The sequence below is a fragment of the Nothobranchius furzeri genome, chromosome 15 (assembly GCF_043380555.1).
Source record: "Nothobranchius furzeri strain GRZ-AD chromosome 15, NfurGRZ-RIMD1, whole genome shotgun sequence".
Taxonomy (NCBI): Eukaryota; Metazoa; Chordata; class Actinopteri; order Cyprinodontiformes; family Nothobranchiidae; genus Nothobranchius; species Nothobranchius furzeri.
Genome location: NC_091755.1, coordinates 37,931,137 through 37,957,704, shown reverse-complemented (window position 1 = coordinate 37,957,704; position 26,568 = coordinate 37,931,137). Strand labels below are relative to the sequence as shown.

Below are 26,568 nucleotides of genomic sequence, written 5' to 3'. Positions count from 1 at the left end.
GGTTTTCAGAGAGCAACGCAACGAAGCGAGCACACGCCCCTAAATGCCTTGGTCACACGTCGAAAAAAAGCAAATGTGGATCAGAGCAAAGATGTTTTAAAGTCCCTCACAAAAGTTTGAAACCTCTAAGCTGTGGCTGGCCGGATGCCGACTGCGTTAAACAAGCAGATAAGGAGAGAGGACGGCCATTTATCACTTGACACTGACAGCCTCGCACGTCTTCTGTCTCCTGGGCTGCTGCCGAGCCGCCACGCTCTCCTGCAGCCGCTTCTCCTCCTCTTGTCACGTCTTCCCTCTTCAACTACTTTCATGGCCTGACCTCCGCTCTGTCCTTGCGTCCCCCTTTCCGCCCCCTCGTCCAGCCGCGTCCCTCCTACCTACACCCCACGCTGGCTGCACTGATGACAATCAGATGTTCCCGATTCTCCCCGCTATGCTGTGTCACTTCATTAGGAGCGAGAAAGGATGACCTTGCACTCCTCATTTCTCTCTCAGCCTCCCTTTTCTTCAAGTCATGCACTCCTCCAGCTGTCCCTCTTTCTCTCATTTGTCTCCCCCCCCCTCCCCCTCAGCCTCAGCCTCAGCCTCAGACAGCCAAGCAAGAGCCTCTCGTCTCTCTCTCTGTCTTTTTCTGACTCTCGTCCCACCTAACCTTTTTCTTGTCTCTCCATTTCTTCTTTTGTCCCTGCCCTCATTGTTCGCCTTCATTATCAAACGCTGTCAGAATCCCCCCCACCCCCGCGCCCAACACCAGGTTATTTATAGCTAACAGTAGCTGGTGAGTTCAGTGATGCGCAGAGGTGAGCCATCTTGGGCCCTGCATGGCTCCCCCACTCTTTATCTGACATTTAACATCTGCATACGCACACACACACACACACACTACGACGCATCAAAGCCGTCCATTCTCCTGTCAGGGTACTCGAGTAATAAACCGCCAGTCTGAAGAGGAAGCACCATCCAGCTCCTACCTGTCTCTCAGACATTACGTAGAGGAAGTTGCGGTCGAGAGAGAAGGCCATGTCTCTGAGGATGGGGCTGCCATCTTTTATGACCGATACGGTCTCGTACTGGACGCCGCCATGAGGAGGCCCGTCGGCACGAATCTGAGGAGAAAGCAGATGACAAACAGGTCAGGCGGAGCTATTTTTGTTTGTCAGACGGCAGAAACAGGAAAACGGGTGAGCGGTGATTGACGGGAGTGACAGACAAGAGTCTTGATAGCATTTGTCGTCGTCGTTAGCAGGCATCGACTCGTAGATGGAGATTCTTTACGGCGGCTGCTGGGAAATAGAAGCAAGAGTCCTGAAGATATGTGTCGAACTGCTATTTTTAACAACATGAGGTAAATGTTCAGGCAGTTCCTCGGGTTACAGAAACTGTAAGAACTTAATTGCTGATATTATTAAACCTTTGTGAAACCTTAGCTCTGTTTTCATTCCCTCCTGATGAATGAGGAATTCTTCGAGCAAAGCTTTGAACTGGGAGCCAAGACCATATCACTACAAAAACAGTGGCCCGACATCCTAATGAATTGCCTGTTATTCGACCCTTCTTAGACCCGGACACAGACTTTCTTCTGATCACGTTGGTGATGTGAATTTGAAACCCTGGAGAGAAACTCAGAACAGGAGGAACCTCTGGTTTGTTGATGCGAGGCAAGGGAGACGTCTACGATGTCAGATGTCACAAAGCCCTCCCCAACCATCAGAGCTGATGGCTCTATCATCTGTCTATTCCCGTCCGCCTCCCCTCCACCCCAACATTCATCTGTCTGTTCAGGTGGTGACAGTCCCAAAGAGCAGACCGGCTCTCTAAAACATAACTCAAGAGGGGAAAGTCAGGGTCATACATCTGTCAAAAGAAGGTCTGCCGGGAGGGCGAAGGGGTGTGTGAGCTAATGTGTGCACACACAGGGTGTCATGTTTGTTTCTGAGGCTGTGTGTGTGTCAAACTGCTCGATGGGTCAACTAAGGGAAAAGTGATGCAGGTTTGTGAAAGTCCCCGGAGCTTTACTGTCAGAGCTTGAAGGTTAGCAGCGAATTCCTCCACAGTTAGAGCGCAGGGCTGTAAGTGGTCGAGCTTTCTACGGCTGACCTGCGTCTGGCCTGGGGGGGGGGGGGGGGGGGGGGGGGGGGGCTAATCCAAAAGTTGACAACGGGACATATGTGAAACCCATATGTGTGAGCAGGGCGGCGGGATGCGGGGGCTGTGCCAGTCTTCGTCTGGTTGCTGACAGAACAGCAGGCCGGGGGGCCTCAGCAAATCAGCTCGCCCAGAAAGCATGTCAGTGCAGGGCCAGACCAGCACTGCTCCGCTCACCGCTGTGTGCTGTGTGTGTGTGTGCTGTGTGTGTGTCAGCGCGTTGGAGCCTTCCCCGCTGAGATATGTGTCCTAGCAGGCCATCGCGAGGATCACCAGATAACCCCACCTTCCTGCTGCGAGCTGCAGTTCATCTGAATCAGATTGTTATCAGACTCACCGCTGACTGGGGGCGTCGTAATTCACACTGGACACACACACACACACACACACACACACACACACGCACACTCACACACACACACACACAGGCATACACACATGCATGTGTACACACACGGGCATAGAGGCGTACACACATACAGGCACACAAGTGTGCACGTATGCACTCACACACACACACACATACATACATGCATACACACACACACACATACATGCATACACACACACATGCATACACACATACAGCTCCCCCCCCCCCCCCCCCCACACACACACACACACACAGACACACACACATGCATGCATTCACTCACATTGGCATACATGCATACACCTAAAACAACCCGCACACAAACCCACACACACACACATACACACACACACACACACACACACACACACACACACACACACACACACACACACACACACACACATACACACCCACACACACACATACACACCCACACACACACATACACACACACACACACACACACACACACACACACACACACACACATACACACACACAAACATACACACACAGACACACAAACCCACACACACACACACATTGATGAGCTAATAGCTAGTCTGGCACATTGTTTCTTCTATGGCCTTCTAGAAATATTAGCGAGCACTAATATTCTCAACAGCAGCAAATTGTAGCGTTTCCTGATAATTCTGCAGAAATGATAAACTGATCTGGAGCTAAACTGAACAAAAGTTCAGTAACCTACATTCAAATGAGCTTTGGCAAAATTTCTGAGCTCTTTTGGAGAAATGCTGATTAGTTGTGACCAGACAAGAGCCTTCGATGCACCGGAGGAGTTGCATTTAGCTGCAGTTATTGATGTTTATATTTGCTAATAGTACGAATCTGTATGAACACCTGTAATGCCAGAGAGATGGCAGTCACAGTTTTTCAATGAAAACATTAGTTGTGAATGAAACAATTAGCTAATGGCTAGCACCATGTTAGAATATGCCATTCAGGAGAAATTCATCTGCAAAGCAGAAATCAGCCATCCGTCCCACTTTACGTGATTCTTCCAGGAAGACTCGACCCCTGATCCAGAGGAAGCACTGTGTTTGTTGCTGTCAGCGGTATTCACACATACAGTGGGGCAAAAAAGTATTTAGTCAGCCACCGATTGTGCAAGTTCTCCCACTTAAAATGATGACAGAGGCCAGTAATTTTCATCATAGGTACACTTCAACTGTGAGAGACAGAATGTGAAAAAAAAATCCATGAATTCACATGGCAGGATTTTTAAAGAATTTATTTGTAAATCAGGGTGGAAAATAAGTATTTGGTCAATAACAAAAATTCAACTCAATACCTTTGTTAACAATAACAGAGGTCAAACGATTACTATAGGTCTTTACCAGGTTTGCACACACAGTAGCTGGTATTTTGGCCCATTCCTCCATGCAGATCTTCTCGAGAGCAGTGATGTTTTGGGACTGTCGCGGAGCAACACGGACTTTCAACTCCCTCCACAGATTTTCTATGGGGTTGAGGTCTGGAGACTTGCTAGGCCACTCCAGGACTTTCAAATGCTTCTTACGGAGCCACTCCTTTGTTGCCCGGGCGGTGTGTTTGGGATCATTGTCGTGTTGGATGACCCAGCCACGTTTCATCTTCAAAGCTCTCACTGATGGAAGGAGGTTTTGGCTCAGAATCTCATGATACATGGCCCCATTCATTCTGTCCTTAACACGGATCAGTCGTCCTGTCCCCTTAGCAGAAAAACAGCCCCAAAGCATGATGTTCCCACCCCCATGCTTCACAGTAGGTATGGTGTTCTTGGGATGCAACTCAGTATTCTTCTTCCTCCAAACACGACGAGTTGAGTTATACCAAAAAGTTCTACTTTGGTTTCATCTGACCACATGACATTCTCCCAATCCTCTGCTGTATCATCCATGTGCTCTCTGGCAAACTTCAGACGGGCCTGGACATGCACTGGCTTCAGCAGCGGAACACGTCTGGCACTGCAGGATTTGATTCCCTGCCGTTGTAGTGTGTTACTGATGGTGACCTTTGTTACTGTGGTCCCAGCTCTCTGCAGGTCATTCACCAGGTCCCCCTGTGTGGTTCTGGGATTCTTGCTCACCGTTCTCATGATCATTTTGACCCCACGGGATGAGATCTTGCGTGGAGCCCCAGATCGAGGGAGATTATCAGTGGTCTTGTATGTCTTCCATTTTCTGATAATTGCTCCCACAGTTGATTTTTTCACACCAAGCTGCTTGCCTATTGTAGATTCACTCTTCCCAGTCTGGTGCAGGTCTACAATTCTTTTCCTGGTGTCCCTCGAAAGCTCTTTGGTCTTGGCCATAGTGGAGTTTGGAGTCTGACTGTTTGAGGCTGTGGACAGGTGTCTTTTATACAGATAATGAGTTCAAACAGGTGCCATTAATACAGGTAATGAGTGGAGGACAGAAAAGCTTCTTAAAGAAGACGTTACAGGTCTGTGAGAGCCAGAGATTTTCCTTGTTTGAAGTGACCAAATACTTCTTTTCCACCCTGATTTACGAATAAATTCTTTAAAAATCCTGCCATGTGAATTCATGGATTTTTTTCACATTCTGTCTCTCACAGTTGAAGTGTACCTATGATGTAAATTACTGACCTCTGTCATCATTTTAAGTGGGAGAACTTGCACAATCGGTGGCTGACTAAATACTTTTTTGCCCCACTATATGTAAACAGCAGTCTGTGAAAATGGCCATATAAAGCAAAGCAGACAACGCTGTAAAGGTTTAGTAAAAGAAAAAGACTTTAATCTGTAACATTTTACAGGCCGCAGCTGTTTGCAGCTAAATACTTTGTTCGTAGCTTGTTGAGGAAACAGTTATTCTGGATCAAAGTCATACAAGAAGGTATCTAGAACGGGTTTGAGAATCATATTTTCTAAAATTCATGTACAATCTTCAAAATGACCAAAATGTCCCTTTAAAAGGAACTTTTTAATAAAGACAGAGCTTTTATTCCCATCTAATGCTAATGGCTCCTGCCAAACAAAGTCAAATCCACTTCAGCTACTCTGGAACATTCTCACCTCCCACCATGTGCACACAAACACTCCTACATCCAGCTGCTTTTCACATTAAATGCTGTTGTTTTTTCATAGTGGCAGTAAATTCTGCGACGGTGTTACATTTACACGTAAACACACGCCTACTGCTCTAATAGAAAAGGGAGAGACGGGGGGAGCCGTCTCGATGTGGACTAATGGGAAAAAAACAAGCAAAAAAAATATGTTATAGGTAAAAAAATAGAATTATGCCAAAAACTCTTATTTTGTGAGGAATTTTCTCACCACTAGTGCGCCGTTATCCTCCTAACCCTCCGTTTGCCTCAGTTTTGCTGTAACTCAACGTTTAGCGAGATCTTCGTACTGAAACCCGTGCCTTTTGTTGAACCTGCATCGTAATCGAACAACACGAGACAGCCGTGAGATGACTGAGGTTCATGCCCTCCAGCTTCTCCAATATCTCTCCCTGTGCAGGAGAACAAATGAGCCCCAGCACCCTGGAGAACTGTCCTCTGGTTTGCCCCCACCCCCGTTTCAACACCTCAGCTATTATCCAGAGTCTCTCCATCAGCAGCAGCAGAATGGGGGAAAACGTGGAAGGAAGGTAAAGATGGATGAGAGAGTTGGATGAAATACACCGCCACGGGTCGAGCTGGGCAGTTGCAAATAAAGAAAAGAGACGCCATCTTGAAGTTTAGATGTTAATGAAAAGAGAGGCGCACATAACCCACAGTAGGCAGCTGGTATTTAGATTCACACCTCATGTGGGATTTGATATTTATCATGTACAAGCATGAATGCAAACAAAGATACACCCAGTGATGGAGAACGACGCCTGGATAACGGAGCACAGAAATGAGTGTCCTCAGGCAGCAACGAGTGGGAGGCGAATGCTGGAGCACACTCAGGATTTCCATTTTTAGCTCACAAAATCTAAAATGGATAAAAAAAAAGTTTCGTTTTTTTCATGTTGAGTTCTTAAGCGCTTGTGTAATAGGAACATTATTACCTCAAGTGCTAGAATAAAGCAAGGTCCCATTGGTGGCTCGACAGCTAAAACAGTCCTTCTGCGTTCATTTAGCTCATTTTCTGATTAAATTCCAAGTCGCTCATCTCACTGGTGCAACTGGTTGTGGTTTTCTGGCAATGGATGTTCAAACTGAGTCAGATAAGAAGCTGCTGAGGGTCTGGTTGTCATCAGAGGAGGTGAGTCAGTGTTAAACCCCCCCACCCCTCTTTAGTTACTGTGCCGACTCTGCAGAGCTGTGGCACCATGTTTATCCTCACCGGAGTGTCCATCTAACACAATCGTGAACGTGGAGCTCCATCTTCAGAACACGGCCGCTGTTCGACGACACCCTTGAGCAGGAAGGGACATCGGACGGCTCTGATGGAAGCAGTGAGCTAAAACAAGTCATTTCTAATGCATCGAAGCTCATTTTGTGGACAGAAAGAACGAGTGCTAACCTTTGTGTCGGGAAAGGGTGTCTGTGAAGGTGGTGCCACGACGTATGTGTGATGGGTTGAAATGTTCTAATTACTGTTAGCTGTGTTTACCAGTATGTGTGATTTAATGAATAATAAGAAACGGGTTCATAATTGTTTACATTTGCATTGCTTGTCAGTACTTTTTCCGTTATGCGTCTTAAACTTCATTGCAATTTAGTCGTTGTAGTAACGAAGTGTGGCCACCGGAGGGAGTCTAGCGCTAGTGAGCCTTGGAAGAGAGTCTAGCGCTAGTGAGCCTTAGAAGAGAGTCTAGCGCTAGTGAGCCTTAGAAGAGAGCTCCTGGCTCATTCAATACACGTTTGAGCAGAGGGAATAACGTGTCCGTGTTTCTTTTATCACTCACTCCCTTTTTCAGGTAAGATTGTTTGCATAAGCACACCTGTACTGTAAGATGTAACCGGACCAATTGAACGTTCGGAAATGCACTGTGTGTTAGATTCATTGTTTACTATGTTTTGGAGCTGTTGAATAAGGTTTAGCCACCGTTAGCCGCTAGTTCATAGCCGACGATGCTAACTAGATAAGAAGATGACGGTTGGTACTTTTCACTTGTTTCTTTGTGATGACTCTGTATGTATTTGAGTTGAATTAAGTGATTCAATACACGTTTGAGCAGAGGGAATAACGTGTCCGTGTTTCTTTTATCATTCCCTCCCCTTTTCAGGGGATTTACATATGCCTGCCACTGTTTGAGGACTCGTTTGTGTAAAATACAACATAAACGTCATCTTCTAAAATCACCTGAAGTGAGCATGACTTCAAGCGTGTGTTTAGATCATGTTTGCAGCATTTTAATACATAATGGTGAGAGATGGGTGAAGCAGAGACTGCTGTTTAAAACAGCGTTTATAAACTAGAGTGACACCTGCTGGCAGGAGTGAAACTGTCTCCCTAGACTGTGATCCTGTACAGAAACCCAGAATACAACAGAAACCTTTACTGAGAAGAGACAGCTACTGTCTCTCTTAGAGGGAAAAATTATTATAGAAAGTTTTTGTTTTTCAAAAAAACTTTTTACTTTTCTAGTTAGAACGAGTTTTGTTAAATTTTAAAAGGTGTGATTCACTTGTTTAATAAATACAATTGCAGTGGTCTCTGGTAGAAATTAACGACTTAAGCCTAATTTCTACTTCTCCGTCTGCGTCGGGACGGACGCACGCCACGCCATTGTCCGTCCTTGCGAGCCTGATGGAGAGCCCTCGCAAGGACGGACGGAGTCGGGCTCTCTTTTCTAAACATCCGTCCGTCGAGACAAAGAACGCAAGCTTGTGATTGGTCAGGGCACCGCTGTCGTCTACACCGCCGCCATTGCGCCCTCAAAAACATAAAGAAAGCCGAGAATAACTAGCGGTAGACACGGAGAAGCTTGAAGAATACCTCGCGAAAGAAAACTCTAAAATATGAACGTTTAATCCTCCCGTGACTGGAGGAGTGAAAAGATGCGCAGCAAGCGTTTTATTTGTGGACAGAAATGACAGGAAACGTGGGTTTAGAGGTGGCGAGCGCATGAAGAGGTGGAGGAGGATGAGAGACAAATTTGGCTGTGTTAAAAAGTCTCTTATATACAAAAAAACCAAAATATAAACATACTATCTTGGACCGATACATGACAGAATACCACAGAACAGCGATACGCCCTCTGTTGTCCTGGCGGGGAATTGCTTTGCAACACTCTCCAGGAGACGGAGAAGAATGAGCGCAAAATGTCTCCGTCCGTGCCTGTGTGTCTCTCCCTTTTGGAGCTGATGGAGAAGTATAAGTTAGACTTTACTTGGGGCAACAAAAAAGCCCAGAAACACTTAGATCAGCACCGGCAGATCTGCCGCAGTAGAGAGTGGTACAACACGGCAGGATTCGGAGTCTTATTTCCTGATGTTTGAACATCTTGTCTCGGATTGGATAACAGCAACGCGACTCTACCGCTGGCTTTGAACGTAGATCTTTTATCTCCACAAACAACACAAGGAGGAGGTTTTCTGTGTGGTGAAGTTGCTAAGGCTAATAGTTAGCTTCTAGCAGCCATGTTTTCTGCTGTTTCCTGGACACTAATCCAACAGCAGCCTTCCCCGTCGTGTCAGGTTTGTCTAATCCTAGAGTTTCACCGTCTCTTTTAGCTAAAGCAGGAAAAAGGTGCAGAAGACAGATTTCATGTTCAGTCTGCATGAAACACTCAAGAGCGACCAATTATAATCAGAAGTAATCATTAAACACGGTTTTCCAGTGAAGCACACCTGCAACATGTGACTTTGCATTTAAGCTGCATATCAAACAACACTTCAACACTTCCATCTCATTTACATCACCGCTTCACTTGCTTTCACTCACGTGGTCATTTCTGAACACAGCAGGTGGCAAACGGACGCAAGAACAGTCCAACATGATCTTGGGTGCTCATTCGTGTTTTTGTTCAGGTGGGTCTTATCCAATACAAATCAGTGGTGACAGATATTCTCAGCCTGCTACATCCTGCCAAAACAGATCAAATATAAACATTTTCATCTTTGCGTATGTTATATATGATGGTTTTTGGTCCTAAGAAAGCAAGAGATTTGGGGAGGGGGGGTTGGCCAGTGGAGAGTGATGGCAGAGGCATCAGAGGCCTTCCTGTGGCTGCAAGGGCCCTCGCCAGCGGGGTGCTTTGATCAGACCATGTAAGCACCCTGGAAAAACGTTTGAAGACTGACCAAACTCCCATTCAAATAGCTCTTCTCCCTCTTCCCCTCTGTCCCTGCCTCGGTCTTGCTGGTTTTCAACACCGTGCCCGATAGTAGATCGCCAACTGTGAGAGTCTGTGAGAGGCAATTTGCTTGTGTGAAAAGGGCTGAATAAATGCTGGGTCAAAGTGTGTGTTTTTCCAATGCGTTATGCATGTTACTGCTCAAAAACACACAGATGAGCAAAGGCCAAAACTGTCTTTAAAAAAGTAACAGTCAAAAAGGCCGCATCTAACAATCACCTTACCGCATTCATGAAGAGGAGGAGTCCCGTCCCACCATGAAACCACTCAGAATGTGTGAACTAGGGGTTGTATGAACTAGTCGACTTCACGGCTCTGTAGTGACTTTTTATGCCCGTCATCGACTAGTCGCTGTCACGAGATAATGACTGACAAGATGCAGTCCTCCAGCAGGTGATGAGCCCCTGCGTCGGGAGGCAGAGGCGACGCGCTGTGCCAGAGCGTCGGTACTGACACCGGCGGTAAAACGGACATTTAACCAAACTGTGACCTTTTCCCTCTTGCAATTTTACCTTCCCCTCACCCCCATCCTAATCTTAACCAGCTTGCACATGCAAAGCTCTGATCGTTGACGCGCTCCAGACATTGCGTCCTGAGCACCGCCAAATCAGGTGTCACCACCTCAAAAACAAATTAAACACACGATCGTTCATGTCGGCTCATTTCCTTTCATGTTTTCTGTCTGTTATTTGTGCCTGATGCGTTTCGCTGCTGCGGAGCGAGGCTCTTCACCTGTTTTGTCCTCCGGTGACGCACCCCCAAAATTCCACTATCTCCGCTCCGCTCCGGCACAAACTCAGCAGCAAAAACGGTCCCGTTGTAGTCGGCCGGCGAGCAGCGGCACTCCGCTGTTTTTGCGGTCGGTAGATCTTTTAGAACTGCAGTTCAAAGGTAACTCATAAGGTGAATATATATGAACCCAGGTAGCAGTTTCTCTTTAGGATTGAGAGGAGATGCAGGAAGATAATAAACAGACAGGACAGAAAAATAGTCAAATAAAAACAAGTTAGTTTTTGTACCTGCTGGTTGCAACAAACAGACACCATTGAAGGTAATCAGAAGTGAGGAACAGAAAATGAAATAATTATTTTAATGTTTAGAGCAGCAGAAGCTCCGAGAGGCTGCAGGCGCATCAGTGAGTTTGCGGCTGCTGCGCAGGGGGAGGGGGGAGAGGGCTGAAGCAGAAACTACTGTTGTTAAAAGAGATGTGTTAACTTAGAAAATGTGGGTGCAATTTTAATTGTCAAAAACTCCAGCGAACCTACCGACCCCCCTCCCCCCCGGTGCCGCTTCAGGTGTAAGACGTCATCAACTACTAGTCGAAGTCGACTCGATTTTCATTAGTTGACTGTCGACTTTAAAAGCTAATTAAGTCATGCAGCCCCTAGTGTGAACGCAACATGGCGTGAAGGCACAAGTCTCTAATTGTCAAACCTGACAGAACACCGGTGGGTAAAGGAAGAACCCAAACTCCAACAACACGATTTTAAAGAAACGGAGCAGCTGCTCTTTTTCTGGGTACAGCTGCAAACTGTTACCTGAGAGAAGTTTCCCCTAAGTTTAACCCTAACCCTCATCCTAGAGGAAGTGCTGTGCTCTGAAAGAAGCTAGTGTACAGGTGGTTGCCAAGGCAAACAGATCAGTCTGAGGGTGTAGACGTTTCAGCTCGCGGAGACGACTGGAACCTGTACCAAACCACAGAGCGAGGCGAGCTCCACACTTAAAGTTGTGTCAGGATCAGAATAAATTACATTTTCGGTGGTCCGCCCACATCACCTTGTACCAGAATAGTATAATGAGAGTTCATTTTCAGGGAAAATAATGGACCCACAGCTAAAACTCTGCTGTTCTCGGAGAGCAAGGAGGAAAAGGAGCGACAAGTAAAAGCTGAACTTCTTAAACAGCAAATCTGACAGCTATCTCCTGCATCTGCACTAATCCAGTTCAGCAGTCCTGAGAGCTGGAGTGACAGGCCTTGCCTTTATCTGCCTGATCCCACACACTGGATTAAATTCTGCAGAAGGACGCCACCACCACACACTTTCACACTCTGATTCAATGCACTGACCCCTCTCAGAAACACTTCAGAGGACGCTCGGCTTGGGAGAGACGGGGAGCTTTGCGGGGTTCTATCATTTAGAAGAAACACAGGTCAGAGAAATCCGACAGTATCCACGATAAACCCCGTCCAATCAAATCCAATTCATCTGATAGAACCAGTCTCGACATCAGTAAACGGTCTCGAGGCTGATCTTGGGATTGCTCGGTAGCGTGGACCAAATAGTGTCGGACTGACAGCGATTTACGAGTCAGTGAAGCTTGTCAGGAGGCATCCATAATTTCAAAGGTTCTCGTGGCAGCTGAGCTCTCTGGTCACAAGACAAAGACATTTTCCCCCATCATGTAATTCACTTTTAACCTCTCAAAACTCAATTTTCAATCACACAGATGAGAAAAGGCATCTGACCGTGAGAGCAGCCGACGTGTTTATCAGGCTGACGGGGAAAATTGGTGAGCCCAGAAAACATAACTTAACGCAATTCACTTAAACGCCGACAAAACACGAGAATATAGCTTTGTGTCAACACTCTTTTCTTGCTGTGAAGCCCCTGAACATGAATACTAGCATTTGTGTATAGAATGGCTATGTGGGGGTGTGAAAGAAAATGTGCGAGATGCGATGACAGAGATGATCCTTCAGGATAAGGATTCATAACGGAACGAGTCGGTCCCTCTGGACCTCAGGTAGGGCTGGGAGGATATGGCCTCAAATCTAAATTGCGATATAATCTGAAGCACGTGCGATAACCATATATATTGCCATATATTTTTTCCTCTGTTTATATATGTCAAAATGACATGCTTTTAAATATCCTCATATGGCAAATATATGCCACTTGAGGCATTTAGGCCTTCTCCTCCACCCACTCCATGCTTGCAGTCACTGCCATTCTGTTGTCCCAATGTCAGCAGGGTGCACATCTTAGTGACGTCATGTGTTATCGCAATATCACGGTATTGCGATATGGGCCAGAACTCTATCATTACCCAATTTTATATCGTTTCTACCTCATTTTGTTTATATTGCCCACCCCTAGCCTCAGGATGCCTCAGAGTGAGCACACTAGAGGTGCGAGAGAGGTAAGTCACCAACCCAACACAAGTAGGGATAAAACAAGTCATCTGATGTGTATTTTCGTTTCAGCTCCATGTAATCAACAACAAAGCAAATGACTTTTAACTTCATGATGCCTCCCTGATACCAGTCTTCAACGCTTTCAGAAGAAAAAGTGGAAGAATGAGGGCAAAACAAACTGTTATCATTAGGGTTGTCCCAATTATTTATATAACACTCCACTTCAAGTCATTGAGTTTCGAGTCCCAATCTGATCCTTCAGCAAAGCAATAAAAGAAGAAGAAACGGAGAACACATCCAAGTTATTCTTTAGGTTTTATCATTACTGTGATTTATCTATTTTTGTTGTTTTAATTTATTTATATCATGATTAAAGAAGAAAGTTAAAGTTTGTTATCAGACACCACCATCCGGACGCTGAAGAACATACCACACCTTTAGCCATTCTTTCCACATTTGTATTTCAAGCCAAAGGCACAATCTAAAAAAATTGATCTGGCAACGCCAAGTGATGGCAACCTCAGGAAAAAGGGACATGAGAAACTAGAGAAGTACCAGGGCCTCAAAGAAGGACTTGAAAACACCTGGAGAGTGAAGACACTGGTGGGGCAGTAACCCCCAAACTGGAGGAGTGGCTAAAGCAGATCCCAGGAAAAAACAGCAGAGATCTCGGTCCAGAAAAGTGCAGCTCTAGGAACAGCCAAGATACGGCAGAACCCTCAAGTCCCCAGACCTCTGCTGGAGGACCTGAGCTTGGAAGAGACCACCCTTGGAGGGTGAGATATGTGCCATCATTGCCGCATCGACCTACGTCCTCAAATGCTACATTACACACTCTGTGATTGACATCTGTACTTAAGCGGATGTTTGAGGCTATTGTCTAATGCTAATGCGGCCTGATCAATCCAAATTACACGAGGCTCTACGGCACGGAGGGCTAGCTTAGCAAGAAGAAATGAAATGCTAATTGCCTACATTATATCATAGAGCAGGGTCAGACTATCACTTTTACAGTTTTAAAAAGTCACACTTTATTCCTGAAATGGAACTGCCCTGACCCCAACCCTAACCTTAAAGGTGCATTATGTAGAAATCAAGTAAAAATTACATCCTGTGGTCAAATTTGGTTACTGCAACCACTTTAAACAACTCTGGAACTTTTTGTTGGCCGTTGTCAAATTACAACTGCTGGTGCTGCAGTATTAGCTCTCAGGAGACACGGCAGCCCCACACTCACTGATGATAAAGTGTAGTTACGACCCTCCTTCCTTTGTTTGGAGAGGAGAATGACTGACAGTGAAATGTGTTTCAGTATAACCTTCCTTCAAACTGACAGAAGTTTTAGACTCTTTTGGGATTTTCTCACTGTAAAATTCTCAGTATATTCTTACGTAACGCACCTTTAACCCTAACCGACCTTCAAAAGAAAAATAATGACATAAAACAAATACACCATAACATGATAACATCATACTTTTCATGTTTCTAATGTTTTTGCTTTAATCTATGGAAGCAGAATAAACACTTGAAACACACATCTTAGAAATGAGCACTCTGACACCCAACAGGCACAAATGAGCTGTTTGTATTCTAAAGCTCGCAGGTGACTGAATACCAACACGGTTCACACGTCTGTCTGGGAAAGTTGGCTTGAAACGTAGCAGACTGCTGCTGTAGCCCGTCACTTCAGGAGGAATAGGAACAAGCTATTCTGCTGCCTGTGTGTGTGTGTGTGTGTGTGTGTGTGTGTGTGTGTGTGTGTGTGTGTGTGTGTGTGTATTTCCCTTCCTTTCTCCACAAACTGGGTGAAAACACCGGAGCCTCTCTCCGCCTCGATAACTCATCTAATCCATCACCGGTGTCAGCCCGAAGAGCTCTGGTGTCGGTAGCAAGCAGGATGCAGAAATGTGCCGCGTGGAAGAGTGCGAGGCGGCTCCCACCAGCACTGAACGCTGTCCCTTTTTGTTCCTGTTGTACAACGTAAGCCTCCACAAGGCTCGCGTTAGCCCGCGTGTCCATTCCCCCCCCCGGCCAGGAGAAGGCTGGAGAGAGAGGGCACACTGTTGTGACGGAGGAGAGGAACAAGAGGAAAGACAGGAACAGAGTGGTGTGGGGAAAGGAAAAGGAAACAGACTGGTATAGTAGGAAAGAAAAAGAGGAGGAAAACTGGTTGCATTCTCCTGGGGTGGTGTGTCAGGAGCAGGGGTGAATTACAGGAAGAGAAACAGGCAGGGAGGTGGCACTATATCTGCAAAAAAAAGACCCGAGTCTCTGATCAATACACGAGCCAATTGCTTCATATTTTTGGATGGGCACCATAAACTTTATTGATTTCCTTCTCTGCTCCACGAACAAAGCAGTTAACCCTTTATTCTACGCTGTGCTTCCTCACTTAGCCAGACGTTAATGTACAGAACAAATCACACACCAGCTTGTTCGGAGTGACCAGTTCTTCATCATCATCGATTCCCAGTGAGTATTGAAAGAAAAAAACATCACGTCAAATTGATCTCCAGCGAATCTTAACAATAAATCGCGTAAAAGCTGTTTCTGTATCAGCTACAGCTCATCCGTCTTTCATTCAGCTCCATTTAAGCGCTGCTGTGTTTCCTCTGCCTGGCTCGCGTATCCTACAACCCCTAAACATGGCTGCTTCAGCACTTTTCCTGTGTTTGCCCTCGTTTCCACAGAGAAATCAGAGACTGTGGCGTGCATTAGGGGTTTGTGGCAGGATGAGATCAGGCCGCGACTCTAATCGGCCCAAACACACACATTCAGCTCAGCGGCACAATGCGAGGTCTATATTTAGCTCCACATTAAAACACGAAACAGAGAGGAGCGCGGCGCTGATGGACTCGAGCCAGAAAGGTTCTGAGGGAGCAGAAAGATGGGGATGTGGTGGGAGGGATTTTCTGCTTAGACCTCAAGAAAAAGAGGTGTGAAAAATCCAGACAGATTTGGGAGACAGATAGTTTGTATACCAAACTAATGAGCTGACAAAACAACAACATGTTCCTTTATTTGCTGACTAGTCTGAACACAGGATTAAATTAAAGGCCGGCCTTTCCTTGAAGACATTATATTTCCTCTCATTCCCGTTTTAAACAAAGAACGTCTTGTTCAGATGCAATGAAGTTTTGCTCAATCTCACGCAATGAGCTGCTGCAGTCTAAGGCCTAGTCCACACGTAGCCGGGTTTTTTTAAAACGAATATCCGCCCCTCCAAAAACTTGCATCCACACCACCTCGTTTAAAAAAAAAACTCTGTCCACACGTACCCGGATAAATACGTTGTTAAGGACATGCCAGACCTGTAGGTGGCAGTACTTCCCCCGTTCTTAACCTCGTCCTTCGTCTGTGGTCTTCTGCAAGGAGCAGTAATTCCGCTTGCAAAGACAAACAAGCAAAAAGCGCTTGGACAATTGATAAAGCGAGCGCAGCTCTGAGGGCATCCATGCTGTCGGCTAGTGTAAACACAGGTCACACACGTGATGTCAGCATTTTTTTGTCGCGGAAAGTGACGTTGCGGACCTTAAAACTCCGGTTTTGTCCGTCCACACGCAGACACCCAAAACGGAGAAAACGCAGATCTTCACTTTGGCCGGAGTTTTTAAAAAGATCCGGTTTCGTGTGAAAAAACTCAGTTTTCGTGTGGATGACAGGCCAAAACGTAGAAAAATATCTACGTTTTGGCAGATCCCCGGCTACGTGTGGACAGGGCCTTAACCAGTACAAAGTTTTAGTCACGTGAAAAAATCAACAGGTTAAAAGTATGTGGCTGGGGGAAAAAAACTGTGATTTTTTAGCATCAAAATGAAAATACTTTGTGATTTTTTATATATTAAACATACAGTAGTTTGATAGGAAAAGACATTAAAGAAAAACATTTATGTTAGATTGATTTTCTGCTCTTAAAAAAGAAAAAAGGGATGCTAATAACTTTTTCATTAGTCATGTTTGCTGCTTTTAGTTATGTTTCATTAACAGTTGCACAAAAGTCTGGATTTAGTAAAAGTCAGTGGACTGATTTACAGTAAAGTTCAACCAAAACATAAAAAGGTTTTCAGTTTAAAGGAGTGAATTACTCGTTTAATCAGTACATGTGCAGCGGTCTCTAGTAGGGATCAATGCCTCGGTCGTGCTCCGGGGGAAAAAAACGCTCCAGTGTTAGGAACTAGAAGTGAGCCACAACAGAGCTGAGCTTACGATGACAGGATCTGGAGTCTTATTTCCTGATTATTGGACACTCCTCCTCTGATTGGCTAACAGCAACACAACTCCACCTGACTCTGTTTACTCTATAACGTGGATGTTCTACCTCCGCAAATAACGCATGCCTGCATTCTGCTGTGTGGTGGAGTTGCTAACGCTAACAGTTCTACTAGCAGAAGAATTCTCTGCTGTTTCCTGGACGCTAAACCAACACCAGCCTTCCCCGTTGTGAGTCCAGATGGCTGAGTCCATGAATGTTCAGTGACAGTGTGACGTAGATCTGCCAGGTTTTTCTAATCCTAGAGTTTCTGTCAGAAGCTAAGGAAGGAGATAGATGTAGGAGACTATGTTTACATTCAGCCGGCGCGAAAAACTCACCCCGGCTTTCCACGGGAGCCGTCAGCAGCACGTTACTGCAGCAGCACGTCTTGCTCGCGTAAGCTGCTGCTTGGCCCTTCCCACGAGACGCGAAGCAGCAGGGGAGCAGCTGTCACCGACCGAGCACGAAGTCACACGAGTGACTTCGTCAGTAAACACAACAACAAGCAGGAGAAAACTACAACATGGTTTGTGTTTTATGTTCTGTTCGTTTTATAATCGCCAATACGGACCTGAAAAACAAAGGAGACCGCTAGCTAGGTGATAACTTCTCACGGGACCGCACAGTAACTTTTTTTTAAAGTAAAGCAACCGGAAAGCAGTACGTTCTTTATTCTGAAAATCTCGGGAGCTTCTCTCCATTTCCGCGTCCGATTTCCTGTCTTTCCTTCCCCAAAAATGTCGAACTTGACCCGTTTCAGAGGCGTCGCGCGTAGAAAATAGAAACGGCGCGAAAAGGCCGCGACATGCTGCTCCTGAGACGCGGCCGACTCGCGCTGCCGACGGCTCCGGTGGAAAAGGTTCTGTTGACCACAGCGGTTCCTATCAGCAGCTATGACGTGCTGCTGCAGTAACGTGCTGCTGACGGCTCCCGTGGAAAGCCGGGGTCAGAGTGACCGATTATCATCAGAAATTACAAAACGGACTTTCAGTGTTCCCCGTGGATTTTGGGTTTTTATTGCTTTGTGTTGTCGCCATTAGAACAAGTGTTCAAATACGTGTTTGAGCCCAGAATATTATTATTATATCTTGATTGCAGTTGCAGGCTGCACAAAATCACTCTAAGTCTAACAAAAGCAACTAGACATGATTTCTGTTATTTTATGAGTTTTGCTTCTCATTCAGAATTGTATCAATTAAAAAATGATGAAGTATTGATTTCCAAGCTTTTGTAGACCCAGGATGAAGAATTAAGTCCAGTTAATATTTTCTGAATGTTTCAATAAAATCTATCAGCTGCTTTATGAGATGTTTTCATAACACACACACACACACACACACACACACACACACACACACACACACACACACACACACACACACACACACACACACACACACACACACACACACACACACACACACACACACACACAGTTTCATGAAATGAGAACAAATAAGACACCTCTTCACAAAACCCTGACTTCTGATACGGAAACTGTCTCCAGGGAAAAGTATGCTTCAAAGGTGGTACTCTAAATGCGATGATGCACAAGCAGAGGAAGAAAAAAACTGCTCCACTCACTTTATGTGTGCAAATGAGCAAAGCAGAAAACAATCAGATTACATGTAATACACACAGCCTGTGATGGTGAGACAAAAGTTATGATAGGAAGTCAAACAGCCTGAGAGAGAAGAAAATATCACCTCTCTGCTTTCTTCCCTTTCAAAGTGGATCACAAAGATGTAAGAATCAAAAAGTAGCTCAGAAAAGGTTCAGGTGAGGGGCAAATTAGCTGAAATTGTTTCAATTCCTCCCAGCGGATTTGTGAGATTTGAATGTGGGACAAGGTTGGCAGCAAGCAGTGAGATGGTGGGAAATTATAACCACCGGGATCTGCAGGGCAGAGAAAAGGCACACTTCAATCGAGATAATCAAGCTAACCTTTACTGTGTGTAAGCAACAATAACCTCCTAATATAAACCATGCCGCGGTTGATATTCCTGCTGTGTGCAGCATTAGCAGCTGAGCGCATGCACTTCTGTAAACTTTCCTTCAGAAATGTCAGAGTTTGCTTCATTTCTATCAAATCGGCTCAGAATGGGATGAGGCGGCACAAATGACCGTCAACCGTCCTTCTAACCTCGGTTTCACACTGCTAGCATCAGCGGGACGGAACAGCAGCGGAGCGGCTCACTCGCGAACTTCAAAGCGGTTGTTTTTAAACCAGGAGAGTCATGACCGCGGCACGGCTTCCTCGCTGCGCCTCGCTGTACTCGTGAGATTCTAAAATCCCTCGAGACTTCCGACACCTTCCTCATCGAGAGATCACAACCCCGCGAGGAATCACACCGTTGCACTTCTGGAAAGAAACTGGTGGTAAACAAAGCCGTTCGGTCACACGCGCTGACGTAAGTTATATAGAACATTACAACATTGCATTTTATTTTGAAAATAACCAGGGATTTTACACTGAAACCGTGTGGAATTTCCTGTCTCGCACTATGTGAACTGTGGAAATTGACGTGTTCCAGAAGCGGCTCGCGGGAAAAATACAACTCGATCCTATCTTTAGCGGCGCGGCGCGGCATGCCGCTTCTGGGACGCGCCTGAAAATTGCGGCGTCACGGCTGGTTTGAAACACTCCATAGACTATAACTGGATTCTATTTGAAGCGGTGCCGCATCACTGCCGTTCCGTTGCGCTGATGCTTGCAGTGTAGAACCGGGGTTAAGAAAGATTGAGTTCTATTTTTTTTCCATGAGCCGCTTCTGGGACACGTCAATTTCCGCAGTTCACATAGTGCGAGACAGGAAACCACACGGTTTCAGTGTAAAATCCTCAGTTATTTTCAAAATAAAATGCAACGTTGCGATATTATAAACAACTTACGTCAGCACGTGTGACTGAACGGCTTTGTTTTCCACCAGTTTCTTTCCAGAAGTGCAACGGTGTGATTCCTCGCGGAGTTGTGATCTCTCGATGAGGAAGGTGTCGGAAGTCTCGAGGGATTTTAGAATCTCGCGGGAACAGCGAGGCGCAGCGAGGAAGCCGTGCCGCGGCCAAGACTCTCCCGGTGTGAAAAGCACCGCTTTGAAGTTCGTGAGTGAGCCGCTCCGCTGATGCTAGCAGTGTGAAACCGGGGTTAGCTGTTCTGTTAGCACAGGTGGAAGTAGCTGCAGCATGCATTAGTCTTTATGCTAAAAGATGCATTTACAAAGTTTTCCTTTTCTTTTTATTCACGTAAGCTTTAAGTTGCACCACAGGAAGTCTTAAACGATGTGCCGCCATTTCATTTATCCAACGTATTTACATTCTATTTTATAGAACACGTTCAGAGCTGCATGTCCAGCGTTTCCCTCCAGTACCGACTCAGGACTAAGTACCTTCTCTCTCATAACGGAAATATCTCTGAAAGAGGAAAAGGAACCCTTTCTAATATGAACATGTGTTGGATGCATAATGGAAAGACAAGAGATACGTAGTAAGACATGAGTGTTCCTGAGCCAGGAGGGAAGAGAAAAATGGGAAAAGGTGCCAGATGGACACAGAGGGAAGAAATGGAAACATGTGGAAGTAGAGATCTGCAGGAGCCATTCCTGTGTTTACTTTTGCACCGTCTCTAATCAGTCGATAAGTTATTACTGTGGGATTTTTTTGCCCGTGAGTGCTTTTCCACACGATTTCTTCTAAATTCTTGTCAGATAAAAACTGGTCATTTTCAGTCGGCTACAGTTTCATGTAATCCCTACAACCAAGCAGCAAAACACTAACAGATGTGCCCCGTTATTACCAATATCTGAGCTTGTAAATGCACACTTCTCCAAAATTATATACTAAAATAACAAGGATGAAACCTGAGGTAGGAGGCCAGCGAAAGGACTATTACATGGTCATTAAAGGAGCCCAGCATGGTTACCAATACCCGATCACCTAAATCCACCTCATTCCACTTTATCGCCATAGAAACACACACTGTGACCTTTAACCTGTCGCTTAGAAAGTTCCCAGTGTGGCTTAGATAACTGAAGTTACTCCTTTGGGTGTAGGAGGGGTGAGGTGGACACCACGCTGGGGATCTTTAACCCCGTCGGAGAGCAAAGACAAAGGAAGATGGGGAAGGATGAGACAGAAGGAAAGACGGGGCGACAAGGGTGGTCCACTCAGTGGTGTTGTGGTGAGATGCTGGACTGTCTGACCCCTTTTGAAAATGCTCACCAGAAAACCAGTCCAACCCCCCCGAGCGGGACAAAGTTCGCCGTGGTAACCCCTCTTCCCTCGTGCGCACAAACAGCAGGGAATCAACTGGAAGTGTGTGTCCACGAGGATGTTTTTGCAGACTCTTAAAAGGGAAATGTCATTATGTTGTTGCTGTTGAAGTAATCTTCGGCTGGCTTAAGAACACACACACACACACACGCACGCACACACGCAGGCACACACACACACACACACACACACACACACACACACACACACCTCAAGGTAATTGGGAATATTTAGTTGACCTAACATTCTGGCTGTGAGGTGACGTCTAACCAACCACTGCTCCACTGCGTGTTTGCTCGTCCGTTTGAGTCCCCGTCCTTAAAGACCTTCTGCCTGGTTCAGAGCCGGTTTTTCTCAGTGAGAAAGCGAGCAGTTTGCCAGGAAGCGGCAGCATTCCAGCGCTAAAGTGAAAACAGGATATGCTGGGTCGTGACTTTAGTTCAACCTACCGTAGGGTACTGGAGCTGACTCTTTCTGTGGATACATCGTCTGCTCTGGTTTCAGCCTTTAAATGCGCATTCCTGTTTCTAATCCATGTTATTGTGATGTCACACTTCAACCTGCATCAATCAGAATACTAGCTTATATGATTGTATGCATCATTTACCTGCTGCTGTTTGTGCATTAATGACCTTAGACCTTAGTGTTTGTCTTCATGGTGTAATTAACCAGCCAATGGGATCCATGTTCTCTCTAACCACTGAGGTCATACAGTATTCGTGACAGATTTGATTCCTCCAGCATGAATAATACAGCTAAGCTTGGAAACAAGATGACGTTTATTCTGCTGCTCCGTAAAGAATGTTCTAGTGAGCATGCGCACGACTGTCTGCACATAAAACCAGCTAATGACGTTCAGCCATGAGCCCTGAATCATTATTCTGATGACTAAAGAGCTCGGCTAAATGCCGTTCAGCCATGTTGAAGTATGTTACCGTGTAAAAGTTCTGAATGATGATCGTCGTTCTCTGCCTCTGTCCCAGAGCTCACAGCTACGGACCAAAACCTTCACACATCACGTTGTTCTTTAGTGGACACGAACACATCTGGTGATTTAAATGTGTAAATACCACCAGCAGGTGTAAGATTTTACACTTCTATTGAATGGGAAAGCAATTTCTCCAAACTGAGGCTCATCAGGAACAAAAACCTAAACGAACTACACTATTTTAAAGGATCTTGGCCTTTTTGAAGTGTGTTCTGTGCCTGTGTAGGAATCATATAAAAGCATGGATACACTAGAGTTTTCCGATCATGAGCGTCACGCAAAACAACACCAGGAACCAGAGCTGTGTTGGACGTACCACGACAAAGAAGTGTGTCGGTGACACTCAGAAACAAACACCCTTACAGTAACTCTGCCATCATAACTCAAACACACACTCTAACATGGCAGGAGAGGAAAATGCTGTGTGTGCTGAATTAAAGAGCAGCGTACACTCAGGTGAGACGTAGCTGAAAGGGAGTGTGGGACGGAGACAGGGAAGGTGCTGAAGTGTGTGTGTGTGTGTGTGTGTGTGTGTGGTGCTGGCACATTTTGTAGTCTATGAATCTTCACCAAGGCTCTTTAAAAATGCCGACCAATCTTGTGTTGGGATTTAATGCCCACTTCTCTCCAGAAGGCAGAGAACAGCCAGTTAAAGTATGCTAATTCACTGGCACTAAATACACTGCTTTAAATGTCAGCGTTCCATTATCATACAGACACACACACACACACACACACACACACACACATGGACTCATAGACAGGAAGGCACAAACACAAATCAGGCTGCTGCAGAGACATGACAATTGTAAAGACTTATAAATTACAACCACTTTATTCAATCAATAACTTAATGAACAACAGGCACAAAGAAGTATTATTAAAGAGGCTTTTAACCATTTAAATTGAGACGGATGTTGGAATAAAGAAGCAGTTTGTGAAGAGAAAAAACAGACAAACGAGACCAACAAAGAAAGAGAGATTCAAATCAGCGCTGGAGTTTAGCTACAGCGGTAATCGGCTCACAAACAGCCAGAAAGCAGCCTGACGTTCTTCTACAAGCAGAGGCGGCAGCGCCATTAATTCTATTAACCCCATCAGTATTCCATCCTCATCGCCTGGCTGGGTCAAAACACACCTCCATCACACCGCCAAGCTCCTGCTTCTGCTCCATATGCAAAGAGACGGAGGATGGTTGAACGGGATGGGTTCAGGGTCGGACGGAGGAACAGGAGCTCGAGCGGAGGCGCTTCCTCTGACTGCAACAGTCAGACCATCGATGTTGATGACGCCGCGGCGCCCACTCAGTGACGTGTGACAATCAGGGACGGAGGAGAAGCAGGGTGGGCAGTGTGTGGTTACACTTTGAAAAGCTTTATTGATAACAGAAGTCGTTTAGAGAAGGATGTCTGAAACCATCTTTAGGCAAGGTGGAGGAGGCGGAAAATAAAACCACAGACCTGATTTGATTTATTATTGCTTCATAAAGGCAAGAAGGACTCCGATCAGAAGGAAACGCTATAATTACTTACAGAAATAATGTATTGACAAAAACCAGACTTACCAACTATGCTCTGCATGTTTTTGTCTCTACTGTGTTTTTGCGTATCATTTGCAACTTTTCTCTGCTCCTTCTCAGCATTGGATCCACAGAGCAAACAGCAATAAGGTTACGCTGAAGCAACCACCCATAATGTTCAGCAGGTGTAATTTAGCGTGGGACTGCTATTGTCCATACTCTAAACATGAACTCCTGCCACACAGCAGGTTTAAAAGTCAGTGCCTGAGTGAGAAATCTCACTCAGGATGGCAGAAGTCGCTCATATTTATCTGTACACTGAGGCGTGTGGCGCCCACTCACCATAATCGCCCTACGGGATTCTTTATTCAACTGTTAATCTGTGGGTATAAAGCTCATTGTTTTCTTTTTTTCTCAATGTAAAACATCAACAACAAGAAGTGATGCGATTTTTGGGCAAACTAAAGAGCTCCGGGAGATGACGTCACTTCTCCCGGCATGCAACAGTTCAAATCGAAATGGCGCCATATTGGCAGGCAGAAGCCCGCAGCTGGACTATTTGTTATTGTCAAAAAACTCAATCAAACAGGAAATATGGTAGATTCTTGTTGTGCCCCAGGATGCAGAACAGACACGGACGACATAAGGAATGAGCCATCTACAGGATTCCCCAAGATCCGGAGCGCCGCAAATGTTGGGTCATTGTAATAAAACGCGCTAGTGACCGGGCTAAAATGAAACTGTGGGATCCCGAGAGTAAAGGATTTCACTTATGCAGCGACCGCTTCATATCAGGTACTTAAACCAACGTTTCCTCAACTGTGTATGGTATTTATTTTAAAGGCTTTTATTACGATTCTTAGTGGGCTTCCTAAACTTATTTTGGCGTGGCTTTTTCTGTCTTATTACTCATAGCAACAAGTAAATGTCACGTAAAATGTTGCCTCGTGAGTTCTGCGTGCTGCCGTTTACGTGTTTTATGATCACAGCAATTAACCGGCTAAGCTGTATTTAATTTTTAAGCAATGGTTGATCAATTGTCAGATCACACATAAAAAGCACTTTGGATTGCTATTATCTGTCTCACTGAGACAGATCTCAGACAGATCCTGAGACGCTCCTGCCTGACATATTTATTTTATTCACGGAAAAAAAATCAAACTAGTGATTTCTCTTGGCGTTCAGTTTATACATTCAAACAGCACAGCACTCGATTTAAACTACTTACATGTAAATCTGTTATTTGTCCATCCATCCATTTTCATCCGCTTATCCGGAGTCGGGTTGCGGGGGCTGTAGCGTCGAGAGGCCCAGACTTCCCTCTCCCTAGCCACTTGGGCCAGCTCCTCCGGGGAATCCCAAGGGGTTACCCGGCCAGGTCCGGTAAGAGGTCCACTCCGACAGCTTCTGGCAGTTTTAAAAAGTATCCTAGGGGCACGGTAAGGGTCGGAGATGTTTAGTCTATTTAATTTCTGACTATGTAAAACGATTTCCTCGGTTTTAAAGTGTGAAGTAAACTTCGACGAAGTAAAATCCAAGCCGATCCCATTCATGTTTACGATCCGTGTTTGTTTACCTTTTTTGACTGCCAATATGGCGTCTACTAACTGAGAGCCACGTGGGATCCGGAGCTCTATTTGTATCAATACAACAGGACACTCATCCTTGGAAGAAAGGATGAAGTACACTGTTCCTGACACGCCTGCCCTCGTTTTTATCAAGTCAGAGTTTCTTTCACTGAGTCATAAATACTACTAAATCAGTGCTGTAAACAGCAGGGCACTATCAGACTCCGACTGTTTTTCCTTTAGTCATTTGCAAGAACATGAGTATGTTTTATTTTAATTGGGTGTAATTTACCTCAACTTGGTGCGGTCAGATTGCACAAGTGCAGATGAATGCAGTTTGCTTGGCAGCAGAGAATAGGGCAAATGTCTGTTTACAAAAGCTTTGTGCATTAAACTAACCAACCCTTAATAAATTAATGTGGACGCTCACTGCCACTGATGACTAAAATCGTCATTGCATTTTTTTACTGTGTGGGTGTCGGATGAGCCCCCGCACCATGAGAACAAACATCTCAGCTCTAAAGCCGATCTTCATCCGCGCACGTCACACGTAACGTGATCAGGAAGCAGAAAATCCATGTGTTAGGAGATCGTTTTGGGCCGCTGCTGTAAACAAAGTGAGGCGTGAACTGGAAAAGCTTCTGCCGATCACAATTCAACAACGGATTATGAAAGAACGAATAAAGCTCAAAACGTGCAGATTCTTACTGATGTAAGAGGTGAGTCTCCGCTTTGTTTGGGTTGTTTTGGTGTCGACATCATCCTAGCGCGCAATGTTCTTTTACTCTTAAAAAAACAGTAAAAACCAGGGATGTGTATTTTTGAAATTCTGGCGATACAATACATATCACGATACAGGGGAGACGATACGACATATCACAATATATTGCGATACATTCAGTCAGACGTTACAAGCAATTTTTTTTACTGAATTTATTGTAAGAGTGTTCAATAAACAGTCCAAACTGATATGTATCATGTTTAACATGAGGTATCTGAACCATGATGGAGGGATTTACAGTTCAATGGTGGAAACAAAACCCGTTGCACACTGCT

General features: G+C 45.3%; 1 protein-coding gene across 3 annotated transcripts in view; it reads right to left on the bottom strand.

Moving 5' to 3' along the window:
• Positions 1–26,568, bottom strand: part of plxna2 (plexin A2) — a 305,307-nt gene that overhangs the window by 175,049 nt on the left and 103,690 nt on the right. For all 3 annotated transcript variants that reach the window (XM_015967086.3, XM_070544791.1, XM_070544789.1), the window contains exon 4: positions 972–1,106. In XM_015967086.3, coding sequence (XP_015822572.3) covers positions 972–1,106 — 135 coding nt within the window. The remainder of the gene's footprint in view (positions 1–971; positions 1,107–26,568) is intronic.